Below are 16942 nucleotides of genomic sequence, written 5' to 3'. Positions count from 1 at the left end.
ATGTGACAATAAACGCCACATTATGGCAACCCTGAAATGGTTGCTGGCTGTCACATGAACTCAATTCAGCGTTAACTGCTTAACTTATTAAGCACACCTGTATAGAGACTTAAAAATATAGCGTCGATTATTCATTTCTATAAAATACATTGTTTTAATTCAAGTCCCGGCATATTACGTGGTGTCAGAAGTAAAAAAAGATCTATTTCATTCTAAAATAAAAAAAAACATAATTTGATCGCGGAATTTGGGAAACTTCTAAACTTTATGAATTTCATCATCGGGCCATTGCATTGCGGCGTGCATTGGAATATACAGTTAACGTTGTCAAGCAAACAACAATTTCATCGAAAAAAATTGATAATGGCGGATACACGAAAACCATTGCGAGAATTAGATTGTGCGAATAGATCATCGGATTGGAAGAACTGGAAACGTGATTTCCAAGTCTACATGATGGCAAACGACAAGGACAGCGTAGCCGAACAAAAGAAAATATCAATTTTCTGTGGCTGATTGTGACCAAAGGTGCTACCATTTACAACACTTTGTTTCCAAATGATGGGTCTCAAAATGCATTGTTGGGTACAATCACGACAAAAAGACATGTATCAGCAGCAGGCAATGTAGCAGCGCATGATGTGGATGAAACAAAACAACGCACATTGTGTGAAGTGATGAAAGAATTCGATGCACATTGTCTGCCGCAAAAGAATTTGACAATGGAATAGTACAAATTTAACAACATGGTGCAAAAAGAACATCAACCGTTCAGTGAATTCTTAACCGAACTGCGAACTCAAATCGATCGTTGTGAATTCAATTGCACTTGCAAATTCGTACGAAGATCGAATGTTTCGTGATCGTGTCATCACTGGGGTTTTTGACAAGAAACTTCAGCTAAAATTACTCGATGATGAGAAATTGGATCGTGTAATTGATGTGTGCAAGACATTTGAAGCAGCGAAAGTGAAGAAGGGTATTTTAACGTCAAAGCAGTCGATTTCAGCTAAGTAGATGGTGAGACTGACTCAGTCAACGCAGTCAATCACAATCGGCGATTTTGTTTCAACTGTGGTGGTGATTGGAAGCCGGATCACAAAAATGGTAAATGGCCAGCCTAGGATTTCACATGCCAATGCGGTAAAAAGGGTCATTTTCGCAAGATGTGTCGTAGAAAGGGAGCCAGATCGGAGGCAAGTACATCGGAATCCAAATCAAAGGAAAAACAACGGGTTGACAATGTTAGTTCTGCTGATTTATCAGGTAAGACGTCAAAAAGACACCGAAATATGAAAAATAAGTTACTTCGTATTAAAAATACAAATTTTAGGATAAATTCATTCGGACGGAATAAAAAAAATTGGACTAAGACATACCAAATAGGAAGTAGACTAGTTAAATTTAAAATTGATACAGGAGCGGATGTCAACTGCGTTCCATTAAATATTGTCAAGGAAATTAAAATCAAAATGAACCCTGTATTCGATTATAGCAATAATAATATGGATGTAAAATTTCATTTTGAGCGAATAGTAGATTTTGTTGTTGTTGATAGTATATTCGAACCGATACTGGGTCTTGAAACATGCATTGAACTTGGATTAATTAAAAGACTGGATATCGAATCGATTCGATTCGCGAATGAAAGGGACCAGCTTCTGAGTAAACATAACGATACATTTACAGGAAAATTCAAAACCTGTTGTCCATTATACAAGGTCTGTCGCAAAAGAAACAGGACTGTTAAAGAAACAACCAAAAACTAATATTTTTCAAAAGTTATATTTTTTTATTCAAAGTAGTTTCCTTGTCCTTCGATACAGCGTTTAGCCCGGTCAATTAGCATTTCAAATGAGTGTTTAAAGTCATTTTTCGGAATGCTCTTGAGAATATCGGTCGTCGCCTCTTGGATAGCTGAAATGTCCTGAAACCAATGTCCTTTCATGGGCAAATGAAGTTTTCCAAATAGGTAAAAATCACAGGGTGCCAGATGTGAGGTGAGGGTGAGTGATTATTGGTTAATATGGAGTTTTTTGTCAAAAAATCAGTGATAAGCGTCGACCGATGACACGGCGCATTATCGTGCAACAGGCGCTAGGACCCTGCCTCACGGTATTGTAGTCGAGCACGACGAATGCATGACAAAAGACGCTTCATAGCACCAAGGTAAAACACAGCATTAATTGTTTGGTCAGGTGGGACGAACTCTCGGTGTACAATACCCTCGGAATCGTAAAAACAAATCAGCATTGTCTTTATTTTTGACTTCTGAAGACGACCGACTTCTGATCGTCACAGAGGTCCTCACGACCTTCTTGGAATCGCTTAAACCACTCATGCACATTACTACGGGATAGGCACTGATCACCATAAACTTTTTTCATCATTTGAAATGTTTCAGTAAACGTTTTCTCAAGTTTAAAACAAAATTTAATATTTGCTCTTTGTTCAAAATGCATTTTACATACGACCGATGACCAAAAGCTGCTGTCACTTTTTGATCGATAACATCGATTGTAGTTATCCAATTGTCTTAAAATTTTTACGAAATGTCAACAAGAGATCAAACTTTTTATTTCATATACCCACCAATAGGTGGCGCCACCAGAAACAGTTATATTTAAAAAGTTCTGTTTCTTTTGCGACAGACCTTGTAGAAAGCGTTTCCGGATACAATCGTTAAAAAACTTGAACCAAAGCTTGATGAGATGGTTGATAAAGGAATCATTTCACCGGTATCTCACCCAACTGACTGGGTCAATAATTTGCAAGTGGTAGAACAATCAAACGGCGATTTGCGGATTTGTTTAGATCCAAAACCACTTAATAAGTGCCTTAGGCACGAACATTTTTTGATTCCAACTATTGACAACCTCACTTCGGAATTAGCAAATAAAAAAAATATTCACTGTTTTGGATTGCTCAAACGGGTTTTGGCAATTAGAGTTGGATGAAAGGAGTTCCGAGTTAACAACATTTATGACACCTTTTGGTCGATACAAATTCAAAAGACTTCCTTTTGGGTTGAACATTTCTCCGGAAATTTTCCAAGGACGCATGATTCAAATATTTGATGATATTCCTGCAGTCTTTATTTATTTTGACGATATTGGAATCATGGGGTCAGATGAGGGGGAACATGATAAAATCTTGGCAATTGTTCTTGAGCGTGCACGTACACATAAATCGTAAATCAGAAGTAAAATTTATGGGCCACATTTTATCGAGTGGTAAGATTCAACCGGTTCACAAGCACATTGAAGCTATACTTAAAATGAAGAAACCAACTGCTAAACATAGTGTAATGCGTTTGTTGGGCCTATACAAGTATCTGGCAAAGTTTATTCCGAATCTATCAAAACTCACGGAAGAATTGAGAAAATTAACTGGAAAAGATGTTGTGTTTGAGTGGACTAAAAAACACAACGCTGAGCTCGATAAGTTATTATTGATTATGACATCAGACCCAGTTTTAAAAACTTTTGATTCAGAGAAACCGATTGTCATTCAGACAGATGCGTCAAAAGATGGACTTGGATCGTCCCTATTGCAAGACAGTCACCCAATTGCTTTTGCATCTAGGACCCTAAGCAAAAGTGAACAGAGGTGGGCACAAATTGAAAATGAACTTTTGGCCGTGGTTTTTGCATGCACACGTTTTAAAAATTTTATTTATGGGTGCGAGTTCATAGTTGAAAGTGTGATGATCAACAAACCACTTGAAACATTAGACTTGCGTGATATCGATGGTGTCACACCACGACTGCAAAGAATGTTCATGGTATTATTAAGGTATCCGAAAATGAAAATCATTTATAAACCCGGAAAAAGTATGTTGTTAGCTGATTGTCTTTCTCGTGCACAGTTGGACGTGATCTCAGAAGGGTAGGAGGATGATGAGATTAGAGATGAAATGAGTGCAGTTATTCACCGGATTACAAAATCGGCTTGCGTGTCAAAAGACAATCTTGAATGCTTAAAGCGGTCATTAAATTCGGATGAAAACCTCAAACATGCGAGTAAATACGTAACAAACGGATGGCCAGAATATCGAATCTTGAATGATTTTTGCCGAAAGTTTCATAAGGTGAAATCAGAACTACACTTTGAAAATGGTTTATTGTTTAAGAACCATAAATTGGTGATTCCAACTGGGTTGCGGGGAAAAATAGTCAAATGGTTGCATGAACCATATCTCGGGATTGAAAAAACACTTGAGAGAGCAAGAATGTTATACTTTTGGCCAGGAATGAGCACACAAATTAAAGAAATGATTGCATCATGCAACACATGTGAGAAATTCAAACGCAACAATCAAAAAGAACCATGGTTCAGGAAATAAATTCCAAATATCCGTATCATATTCTTCTAAACTTCTGGATATTTAATTGAAGTATTTTGTACCATATTTAACACGATCGGATATCCATCGATCATTAAAAGTGACAATGTTCCGTTCAACTTGTCGGAATTTGTAAAATTTTCACGGGATTTTAATGTCAAATTTAAATACTCAAGTCCAAGATATCCACAATGCAAAGGCTTGACTGAGAAGGGAGTGGCAATTGCCAAAAATATTTTAAAACGTTGCTATGAGGCAATTGAAGTAAAACAATTTCAATACAGAACCATCGGAATTATTCTTTGGTAGGCTAATTAAAACGAAACTGCCAGTGTCGGAACAATTGCTTGTCAGCAACAATGTCAAAGAGGAGGCTATTCAAGAAAAAATTAATAAAAAGAAAGAAAAGCAAAAATATTACTATGATCGAAATGTAAAGTCACTGCCATTATTGAAGGTGGGAGATCTGGTAATTTAAAAAAAAGTGGAAGGGAATGGCATTACGGAAGAATTATTGGACTGGTTAATGACCGTTCATACATTATTCGGGACGCATTTGACAACCACTTCAGACGTAATCGTAGATTATATTTTAATAATGAAGATTTTAATGCTAGTGATCTAATAAAATAAAGGAGGTTGGAGTCATGTGTAGAAGTTCACGCAAGTGAGGAAAGTTCTCTGACCGCCATTCACTTGAGAGTGGCCAGAAACGATTCTTTCACACATGGCTCAAGCAGCTCACTACTTCCGGTCTTTGACCAAGTATCATCTGGGTAGCCTAAGAACATCCGTTCGAAGGCAAGCTAATGTGAGAAGGCGAAACATCCCCTACATAGGGCTGTGCGCTGGGTTTGGGACCCGCCACGTAAAAAAAACACCCCCAATGAAAGGAAGCAACAAGCCTCGGATGAGAGACCCCCCTTTTGATGATGACCATGGCAAACGAAATAAGGACACCGATTTGAGGGCATGCACCTGGAATGTCCGGACCCTTAATCGGGAAGGTGCCGCTGCCCAGCTGGTTGATGTCCTCGCGAAAATAAAGGCAGACATCACCGCCGTCAAAGAAATGGACGATGGACGGAACAAGGACAGAGACGAATAGGTCCTTGTGACATTTACTACAGTGGCCATATAAAGGAGCGCAAGTTTGGTGTTGGATTCGTGGTGGGAGAGACACTCCGTCGCCGAGTACTATCATTCAATCCGGTGAATGAACGTCTAGCCACAATCCGCATCAAAGCGAGGTTCTTCAACATATCGCTGATTTGCGCCCACGCCCCGACGGAAGAGAAGGACGAGGTGACCAAAGATGCCTTCTATGAGCGCTTGGAGCGCGCTTATGAGAGCTGCCACCGCCACGATGTCAAAATCGTGCTTGGCGACTTTAACGCCAAGGTGGGCAAAGAAGGTATATTTGGCACTACGGTCGGTAAATTCAGCCTCCACGACGAAACTTCCCCAAATGGGTTGAGGCTGATTGACTTCGCCGGGGCTCGAAATATGGTTATCTGTAGTACTAGATTCCAGCACAAGAAGATACATCAAGCTACCTGGCAGTCTCCGGATCGAAAAACTACCAACCAGATCGATCATGTTGTGATATACGGAAGACACGTCTCCAGTGTTTTAGATGTGCGTGACCTCCGAGGTCCGACTCGGACCACTATCTTGTTGCAGCCAAGATTCGCACCCGCCTCTGTGCAGCAAAAAACGCACGCCAACAAATACAAGGAAGCTTCGACGTCGAGAAGCTGCAATCACAACAGACAGCCGAACGATTTTCTACTCGGCTTGCACTCCTGCTCTCTGAGAGCACTAGTCAACAACTCGGTACAAGGGAACTGTGGGACGGCATTTCAAATTCCATACGTACAGCTGCAACCGAAGCCATTGGTTTTCGGAAAGTGCAAAAGAACAGCTGGTACGACGAAGAGTGCCGTGTCGCAGCGGAGAGAAAACAGGCTGCCTACCTCGCAACATTACGATCGACCACAATCCGGGATGAGATAGATACCGAGAGTTGAAAAGGGAAGCAAGACGCATTTGTAGACAGAAAAAGAAAGAGGCTGAAATGCGTGAGTACGAAGAGCTTGATGAGCTGGCCGACAGGGGTAATGCTCGAAAATTCTACGAAAAAATGCGGCGGCTTACAGAAGGTTTCAAGACCGGAGCATACTCTTGTAGAACCCCCAAAGGTGATCTAGTGACCGATGCCCAGAGCATACTTAAATTATGGAGGGAACACTTCTCCAGCCTGCTGAATGGCAGTAAACGCACAACACCAGGAGAAGGCGAACCCGATTCCCCAATCGATGACGATGGAGCAGACGTTCCATTGCCCGACCATGAAGAAGTTCGAATAGCAATTGCCCGCCTGAAGAACAACAAAGCGGCAGGGGCCGACGGATTGCCGGCCGAGCTATTCAAATACGACTGCGAAGAACTGATAGGGAGCATGCATCAGCTTCTTTGTAAAATATGGTCGGACGATAGCATGCCCAACGATTGGAATTTAAGTGTGCTATGCCCAATCCATAAAAAAGGAGACCCCACAATCTGCGCCAACTACCGTGGGATTAGCCTCCTCAACATCGCATATAAGGTTCTATCGAGCATATTGTGTGAAAGACTAAAGCCCACCGTCAACAAACTGATTGGAACTTATCAGTGTGGCTTCAGACCTGGATAATCAACAACCGACCAGATATTCACCATGCGCCAAATCTTGGAAAAGACCCGTGAAAGAAGAATCGACACACACCACCTCTTCGTCGATTTCAAAGCTGCTTTCGACAGCACGAAAAGGAGCTGCCTTTATGGCGCGATGTCTGAATTTGGTATCCCCGCAAAACTAATACGGTTGCGTAAACTGACGTTGAGTAATACCAAAAGCTCCGTCAGGATCGGGAAGGACCTCTCCGAGCCGTTCGATACCAAACGAGGTTTCAGACAAGGCGACTCCCTATCGTGCGACTTCTTCAACCTGCTTCTGGAGAAAATAATTCGAGCTGCAGAACTAAATAGAAAAGATACCATCTTCTATAAGAGTGTACAGCTGCTGGCGTATGCCGATGATATTGATATCATCGGCCTCAACACCCGCGGCGTTAGTTCTGCTTTCTCCAGGCTGGACAAGGAAGCACAGAAAATGGGTCTGGCAGTGAACGAGGGCAAAACGAAATATCTCCTGTCATCAAACAAACAGTCGTCGCACTCGCGTCTTGGCTCTCACGTCACTGTTGACAGTCATAACTTTGAAGTTGTAGATAATTTCGTCTATTTAGGAACCAGCATTAACACCACCAACAATGTCAGCCTGGAAATCCAACGAAGGATTGCTCTTGCCAACAGGTGCCACTTCGGACTGAGTAAGCAATTGAAAAGTAAAGTCCTCTCTCGACGAACAAAAGGTAACTCTATAAGTCGCTCATAATTCCCGTCCTGCTGTATGGTGCAGAGGCTTGGGCGATGACAACAACCGATGAGTCGACGTTACGAGTTTTTGAGAGAGAAATTCTGCGAAAGATTTATGGTCCTTTGCGCATTGGCCACGGCGAATATCGCATTCGATGGAACGATGAGCTGTACGAGATATACGACGACATCGACATAGTTCAGCGAATTAAAAAAATGGCTAGGTCATTGGCTAAATGAGTTAAGCTTCCCGCCCCCAAGCGCCACTACACCACACAACACACCACTCACAAACAACACTGGCACATATACCATACCTGAAGACAGCAGTTTCCCCACACACCACACATCCATTGGAAGCAGCAGAAAACACCACACACACACTGTTCAAAATTGAACATGTTCGTTGCTGCCAAAGGACGGACAACAACATTATATTTAAAAACGTTTATATATTATTAAATCTTACTATTGATACAGTGCACTATTATTAGATATCTATGTTCAAATATATTGAACATACATGCACATAAACATAAACACATACTAAAAATGCATTGTCATGCAAAACGATAGCATTCAACAGACAATAACACAAACATTACAAAGGATAAGATGTTTACATATGATAACCCATGGGTTCTTAGAATACATTGTAGCAACTGTCTGTAAATGTACTCACATTAAAACAAATCCAAGGTCACACAACATGTGCACTTGAAAACAGTACCATACCATGTAGCATAAACAATATGCTACATATAGTACATATGAACATACACACATACAGATATATTAAGATAGTTAAGATAGTTCTTAAAATGGTATATAAATAAGTGAAAATTCTAAATAAAATCAGAATGAAAGATTTCTCACTCAATGAAGGTCATTTTATTTCCCCCCACCAGAGGTAAGGAATAAATAATCTTTTTTGAGTTCAAAAGTTTGATCTTACAAATCAAACAGTTCGATTTTATAATTCAAACATTTGGTCCTTCGAGCCGGATTGTTGCTCGAGCCAAAATTGTAAGACCTGTATAAATAAAATACAGGCAATATATTATATGTAAAAGTCCTATTATATATGTATGTATAGGCAATATAAAAGCCCTGTTATTTACACAGGCAAATAAATAAAGAAATTGTAAGACGGGTCCATATTCCCGCGTATTTGTAAAATCACATAAACCGTTTTAGTACGAAACTAAACGCTGTGTATAAACTGTTATTTAAAAAAATATTCTGCGGCTGTGAATCGAGGCACAGCAAGGTCAACGTAGAGCGACCAAAACAATTACCTCCAACGATTTTTTTAAAGAATAAAAACAGTTCATTAAAAAAATAGTTGAAATGTCGAACACTGCGGACATGTTACAAAGGAGAGCCGAAGATATGCAAAATCGAGTCCCAGGAGGATAAAATGATAGACCTCATAGAGCGTATAATTGAAAAGATCGGAAAGAATTCGATCTACAATTGCAGAAGGCAAAAATAAATATAAATTCTAGAGTCGTACATGACATCGAACATTTCGAAAAACGTCTCAAGAATTTATGGAGCAATATGGAACGAAATTTCCACGAATTGCAACCCTATTACTACAATCCTGATATTATTGTTGAAATAGAAGATCTTTCTTTTTGTGTCACTTACATTTTGAAAAAATTAAAGAAACAAAAAGATAATTTAGAAAATAGTAAATATGAGCTACGCGTAGAAGATATACGTTTTCAAACTCATTTCCTTGATGACATATCGGAAGACATACGTTTCGAAAAGCAATGCGTTGATGACATTCGCAAACTGCGCGAAGAAATTGCATATGAGAGGCTACGCGTAGAAAACATTACCTTTGGCAAGATGCGCGTAGAAGATATCCGCTTCGAGAACTATTGCGTTGATAACATATCGAAAGAAGAAAGAGATGTTGAAATTGTTGACACAACGGAGGAGCATGACTTGGTGGTGGCTGGCAACAGGTCGACAGCTAATAAAGGACCATGGACCCTGGAAGAAACGAAGAGAGCTAAAGAAGAGGTTAAAGCGGGCACCTCCTCAATGAACGCAGAGGAAAAGATAAAAGTAAATACTGGAGACGAAACTGACACCGAAGATTATACAAATCGAGTCCAGGAGGATAAAATGATAGACCTCATAGAGCGTATAATTGAAAAAAGATCGGAAAGAATTCGATCTACAATTGCAGAGGCAAAAATAAATATAAATTCTAGAGTCGTACATGACATCGAACATTTCGAAAAACGTCTCAAGAATTTATGGAGCAATATGGAACGAAATCTCCACGAATTGCAACCCTATTACTACAATCCTGATATTATTGTTGAAATAGAAGATCTTTCTTTTTGTGTCACTTACATTTTGAAAAATTAAAGACACAAAAAGATAATTTGGAAAAATAGTAAATATGAGCTACGCGTAGAAGATATACGTTTTCAAACTCATTTCCTCGATGACATATCGGAAGACATACGTTTCGAAAAGCAATGCGTTGATGACATTCGCAAACTGCGCGAAGAAATTGCATATGAGAGGCTACGCGTAGAAGACATTACCTTTGGCAAGATGCGCGTAGAAGATATCCGCTTCGAGAACTATTGCGTTGATAACATATCGAAAGAAGAAAGAGATGTTGAAATTGTTGACACAACGGAGGAGCATGACTTGGTGGTGGCTGGCAACAGGTCGACAGCTAATCAAGGACCATGGATCCTGGAAGAAACGAAGAGAGCTAAAGAGGAGGTTAAAGCGGGCACCTCCTCAATGAACGAGGGTACAATCAATAAAGAAGCAATTGAGGGTTTGGATAATGATTTTAAACAAGCGATTATAACGGGAAGAGAAGACTTTAAGAGGTACTTTATTCCCCGGGAGAGTCCTCACTTCGGAGGAAGTAGGGTAGATGGTTGTTTTGTTACAGATGCAACAATGGATCTGGAATCGCCTGATGAAAGGCAAAATGTAGAAATGGCAATTAAAGACGCTGACTATAGAAGTATGACAGTGGAAAATGCAGTACTAAATCCAAAGGCCAAGAAGAAGAAACCGATGGCATGTCTACCAATCAAACACATAGAACAATTACCGAAAGAGAAATGCAGTGAAGAGGAGAATACCAAGGTACAAAAAAAGAAGCGACACATCAAAGGTAAATCGTCGTCCACTGGAAAGCTGACAACATCTTCACGTAATCTTTGGGTATCCGGGTTATCTTCATTAACGAGAGCTAGTGATCTGAAAGGTATATTTTCTAAATATGGAAAAGTTATCGGAGCCAAGGTGGCCACCAACACCCGAACTCCGGGTACACGTTGTTATAGCTACGTAACAATGTCATCATCATCGGATGCCAGTCGAAGTGTCGCCAAAAGACGTGTGGATACAACAAAAAAATATGAAGACAAGAAGGTACGATACACAACTTCTAAGACGAGAGACGACAAATGTAAAACTATTGATACAAAAGACGATGCATCAAAGAAACCTGAAGTGGAGAAGGATAAGCAACGCGATAAAGAAAAGTCAGCAGGATACTGTTGTAACGAAGTTGCAGAAATAGTGATGAGCAAATTAATTCAACATAGAAAGGAGCATAGTCATCGTGAACGTCACTTAGTTGGCGAACATGACACGATCACAAACTGAAAGTTACTTTTGCCGCCCGGGAGAATGTTCAAAATTGAACATGTTCGTTGCTGCTAAAGGACGGACAACAACATTATATTTAAAAACGTTTATATATTTATTAAATCTTACTATTGATACAGTCCACTATTATTAGATATCTATGTTCAAATATATTAAACATACATGCACATAAACATAAACACATACTAAAAATGCATTGTCATGCAAAACAATAGCATTCAACAGACAATAACACAAACATTACAAAGGATAAGATGTTTACATATGATAACCCATGGGTTCTTAGAATACATTGTAGCAACTGTCTGCAAATGTACTCACATTAAAACAAATCCAAGGTCACACAACATGTGCACTTGAAAACAATACCATACCATGTAGCATAAACAATATGCTACATATAGTACATATGAACATACACACATAACATATATTATATCTTTTTTGAGTTCAAAAGTTTGATCTTACAAATCAAACAGTTTGATTTTATAATTCAAACACACACCAATACACGCAGCTGCTAATCCACCACCGCCCAACGAGCAAAAAGCTTGGTCCTGGAAGCGAACCGCCACTTCGATCACGAATTTCGATTAAAAAACATCGGTGGACGTTCTACCTCTTTCGTTTTCGGCAAGCAGCTCAACCTTCCTTTTTTTGGTATTTTCTCCGTCTTGTGGTCGGCAGCTCAATCATCCTGTTACATCTGGTGATCTTCGGCGCGCAGCAGTAATTTATATTTCATAAATCTACAACCTCCACTGGTATCCGACCAGGGAGTACATTCAGTTCATTTTTTTCCAAACATACATACACTGTCCAGCCTCCACTGATATCCGACCAGGGAGAGTTTTATTATAACCTCTATCAATAAAATTGTAATCTCCTTTAATTGAAAAATTGTGTTCTGAAACCTTCTTTCCGGAGTAAGGGAAAACGTTAGTGGTAAATTATATATGGTCCTTCGAGCCATCCTGAATGGCCCGATTGTGAAAAGAAAAAAAAAAAAATAATAAGCAATTTTGAAAAAAAAAGCTAAAAATATTAAATTACTATACAAAGAGAAACATAAATTGGTGACAAACAAAATTTTTAAAAGTGCGAAAGTGCAAATGCAAGTGAAAAGTGAAGCAGTGAAACTACATATATACACACAAACATAGTGACGAAAAAAAAAGTGCACAAGTGCAAATTTATGCAGTGACATTGCAGAAAAAATACATATGTATGTATGTAGGTAAAATAAAAAAAAAATACAGTGCCCCAAACGTAAAATAGATTACACAATTAAGTAATATCAAAAAAAAGAATATACATTCATGTATACATAACAGTGCGGTGAAAAAAAAAATAAATAAGCAGTTAGTTACAAAAAAAAAGCGGGCGCGAAGAAAACACTATATATGTATGTAACTAATACATATCAATATAAAACGGGCGCGAAGTAAAAACAACAAAAAACTAACAACCATTAGAAAGCCACCGCAGCGTTCCAGGACAGGACTTGGATAGCTCATAGGGACAACACACTTGGCCTAACATAAAGTGAATGTATTTTATTTGCATAGAATAACTCATCCAGTTATTCTCATTTCGGTTATTAAATTTTCAAAAAACCAAAAAACAATAGAAAACTTTGCATAGAATAACTCATCAAGTTATTCTTATTTTATTTTATTGCTCCGGAAAACAAAAACAAAAAAAAAAAAAAAACAAAGACACCGGTTACCAAGCGGTCAAAGTAACTTTCGGTTAAAACAGAAATACCGCAAATAAAACTGTTTGGCATCACAGACAATATATATATATATATATTTATATCCATGTACTTGTATACACATATATGTATTTATGTACTGTGTATATATATCTAAATATATAAAGATTGTTCATTGGCCATTTATGCTTACCTTCGTGTATCAAAATACAAAATATCCACAAACATAAAAAAAAAAATCAAGTTTTTACTTGCACATATGTCCGGTGATACCCCTTATGCTTGATCAAGCAATACGCAGGATTGCCTCAAATAAGTAAGCAAAAAGAAAGGCAAAAAACAAAAAGCAATTATATAGATGCATATATACATAGATATATGTACATATATAGAAATAAAGGAAAAAGGTAAAGAAAACCGAATAGGTAAAAAAAATTATAGATTTACATATACACACGCACCAATTTGAACATACGTACAATTACATATATATTTATTATAAACTCAACCTTTTGAGAACATTTGAGTACATGCCAATAGACTGTACTCGCATAAATATATATACATATTTACGGGATATACAGAGAGTGCACATTTACAAGCCGAAGTGCACATACGTTTACTTTGTTTCTCAATTCCGCTTATGCGCGCTCGCTCCACTAAGAAACAATATATGCACGTTTGCATATACACTTCCACATACGTATATACGTAACGTAAATTATACCCTACGAGGGTACCTAAAAATATTATATACTTATCAAACGGTACGGTAGAAAAAAGTATAAAGCATCAAAATATATATTTATATAAATAAACAAATAATTAAAAATAACGAAGAAGTTAGTCTACATATTCAAAGTCCAAATTGGCACCTTTTCGGCAATACCCCTTGTGCTTTATAAGCAAAACAAGCAGGATTGCGTATATATGTATGTACAAAAACACTGATCTCTTATACGAGCACTCAGTTGCAAGTACATACATACAAAAGGATTCGTCTATAGGTATACCCTATAAGACATACAAACACTAAACAAATTAATAAAATAAAGATTGCATTTTTAACAATTAAATAATAATAAATAAATTCGGTAATACTTTTATACTTTTTTCGAGATTAATTAAAACGAAACGCGTTATTTAATTTAATCCGATAAACAAAATAAAATAAAACAAAACATTTTACAATTTCATTATTTACAATAGACTTCGCTTTGTAATCAGCAATTCCATTTAAAGTCAATCAGTTTACACTGAAAGAAATTATTTCGTTTATTTATTTGTTCTAAATGAACGCAGATTCCAAAGAATCTAAATCTTCACGACTACTGAAAGTTCCAAAAATGATTTCGGACGAAAAAAGTCCATGTACACCTGCAGAAGCTACACGCTCAAAGCAAGGTGTTACAAATCAAAAAAGGGGGAAAGACATTATATACAGTAAATTTATTGCTGAGAGTGACAGTTTTATAAAATACTGTACTCGATTTTCATCTTCGCCGATTCAAGATAATTCTAAATCGGCATTAGAAATCAAAAAAGGAAATCTGGACAATTTTTGGATACGTCTCCAAGCTTCATATGACGCAATAGTAGAATCTGATGACTCAGATCTACCAGAAAATTTCAAATCCTCGGTTACGCCAAATATGAAAATTGCTTAGACCAATTTGAAGAAACGAAAGCAATGATCACTGATCAATTGAAACTAATTAAAGCAATTGCACCTGCTCCACTTCCGCGAGTAGAGATGCCACAAGTACAAAGTCAAGAGGCAAGTTCAGGCATCCACCTCAAGGTGCCCGCATGTGACACAGAAATTTTTCATGGGGGTTATGAACAATGGCCGTCCTTCCGGGACATGTTCACAGCCGTTTACATAAACCACCCAAAATTATCTAATGCACAAAAATTGTATCACCTCCGATACAAAATGAAGGGTCAAGCTGGCGTCATAGTAAAACGGTTCGCATTAAATGACGACAATTTTAATATGGCTTAGGAAGCTTTAAAATCAAGATACGACCATGAACGAATATTGGTCGATAAGCATCTTAATGAACTTGCCAAAAATTCAAAAGGAAACCAGTGAAGAATTTATCAAACTTCAATCCACGGTTTCCAATTGTCTGTCGATTTTATCGACACAAAACATTCCCACAGACAATTGGGATCCTATACTGGTAAATATATGCACAGCAGCATTACCAGAGAAGTCTTTATTATTGTGGGAGCAATCGCTCTCATCTCGTAAAAAATGCCCAACGTGGCAACAAATGAAAGATTTTCTCACTACCCAGTACGAAATCGCAGAAAGGGTAGACAAAAAAATAAATACAAGTAAACCAAAAGGTATTCAGTAAGACTTCAATAGAAGCTTCCACAAGCCCAAGCCAATAGCAACAACAATTTGAATAGAAGCTTCTTCAAAAACGCAATCGTTCTCATCTGAACAGAATAAATATAGATCATGCGAACTATGTACAGGAGGGCATAAGCTCAAATCTTGCGAGAGATTTAAAAAATTGAATATTATCGACCGCAACAATTTCGTGAAAACTAAAAGACTTTGTACAAACTGTCTGTCACATGCGCATACACTCAAGGAGTGCGAAAGCAAATTTAACTGCGTCTATTGTCATAAACGACACCATTCGATGCTTCATATAAATAATTTTTCCAGCTTACCCCCAAACAGCGCAAATATCAAGAGAGCCACGGGTTTAGTTGCAACAACAAATCCCGAAGTGCCAAATCCACAAAATTGCCAAGAAGCAAAGGCTTTAAAAACTCAAAACGCTACACAGCGAAAATCAAAGTAGGGTTGTACTACCCACAGCAGTCGTCTCCATCGAACAAAAACAGTTCAAAACTCTAATAAAATCTGCCCCATTACCCTATTTTCCCCCCAAGGCGGATATAAGAATACAAGCAGAAGCTATAGTCTTAGCGCAATTAACCAATATGTTACCAAGCTATCATATAAATAGCAAGCATTGGGAAAAGGTTTCACACCTTAAGTTAGCAGATCCCAACTGCAACACCCCCGCTCAAATAGACCTTCTATTAGGCAGCGATCTCATACCACAAATAATACTCGAAGGTATTGAGAAAATTTCAAACACACTTTTGGCACAAAAGACTATTTTCGGTTGGATCCTAAGTGGACTAGTCACGGAACCAGTCACAACAATGACAACTCAAGTTGAGGAAATCTCAAACGAGTACCTCAATTCACAATTGAGAAAATTTTGGGAGATAGAAGAACTTCCCCCCATTTCAATCACAACCCCCAAAGATCAGTATTGTGAAGACTTTTACAAAGCCACAACTACTAGATCAGATAATGGTCGGTATCTCGTACGACTACCACTAAAACAACAATTTCCCAACACAATCGCCTTAGGTCACTCTCGCACCTCTGCAATACAGCAGTTTCAAAGTATGGAAAGAAACCTTCTTAAAAAAGGTGAGCTCAAACCAGAATATGATGGTGTGTTGGAAGAATACCTCCATTTAGATCACATGGAGGAAGTAGCCCCGTGCGAAAAAATCATCAATGGCAAATACTACTCATTTTACTTGCCACATCATGCAGTAGTAAAGCCAGATAAAAAAACAACTAAAGTAAGAGTTGTCTTCAATGCCTCAAGATCCACTAGCTCGGGGAATTCCCTAAACGATATCCTGTTTACGGGACCCACGCTCCAACCTGATTTAATGCTGCTTATTTTAAACTGGCGTATAATCAAATACGTATTCAACGGGGACGTCGAAAAAATGTATTGACA

At 38.3% G+C, this 16942-nt stretch overlaps 1 protein-coding gene across 1 annotated transcript; it reads left to right on the top strand.

Moving 5' to 3' along the window:
* Positions 1-9625: 9625 nt before the first annotated feature.
* LOC120780841 (scaffold attachment factor B1-like) lies at positions 9626-11428 on the top strand. The gene is made up of 2 exons (XM_040113082.1): positions 9626-9847; positions 10169-11428. Exons 1-2 carry the CDS (start codon positions 9626-9628, stop codon positions 11426-11428), a joined length of 1482 nt encoding a protein of 493 aa, XP_039969016.1.
* The last annotated feature ends 5514 nt before the right edge of the window (positions 11429-16942 follow it).

This window comes from Bactrocera tryoni, unplaced genomic scaffold (genome assembly GCF_016617805.1).
Source record: "Bactrocera tryoni isolate S06 unplaced genomic scaffold, CSIRO_BtryS06_freeze2 scaffold_25, whole genome shotgun sequence".
In the NCBI taxonomy this organism is placed as follows: domain Eukaryota; kingdom Metazoa; phylum Arthropoda; class Insecta; order Diptera; family Tephritidae; genus Bactrocera; species Bactrocera tryoni.
The sequence above is the reverse complement of the archived record's forward strand: the minus strand, read 5'-3'. Positions and strand labels throughout refer to the sequence as shown.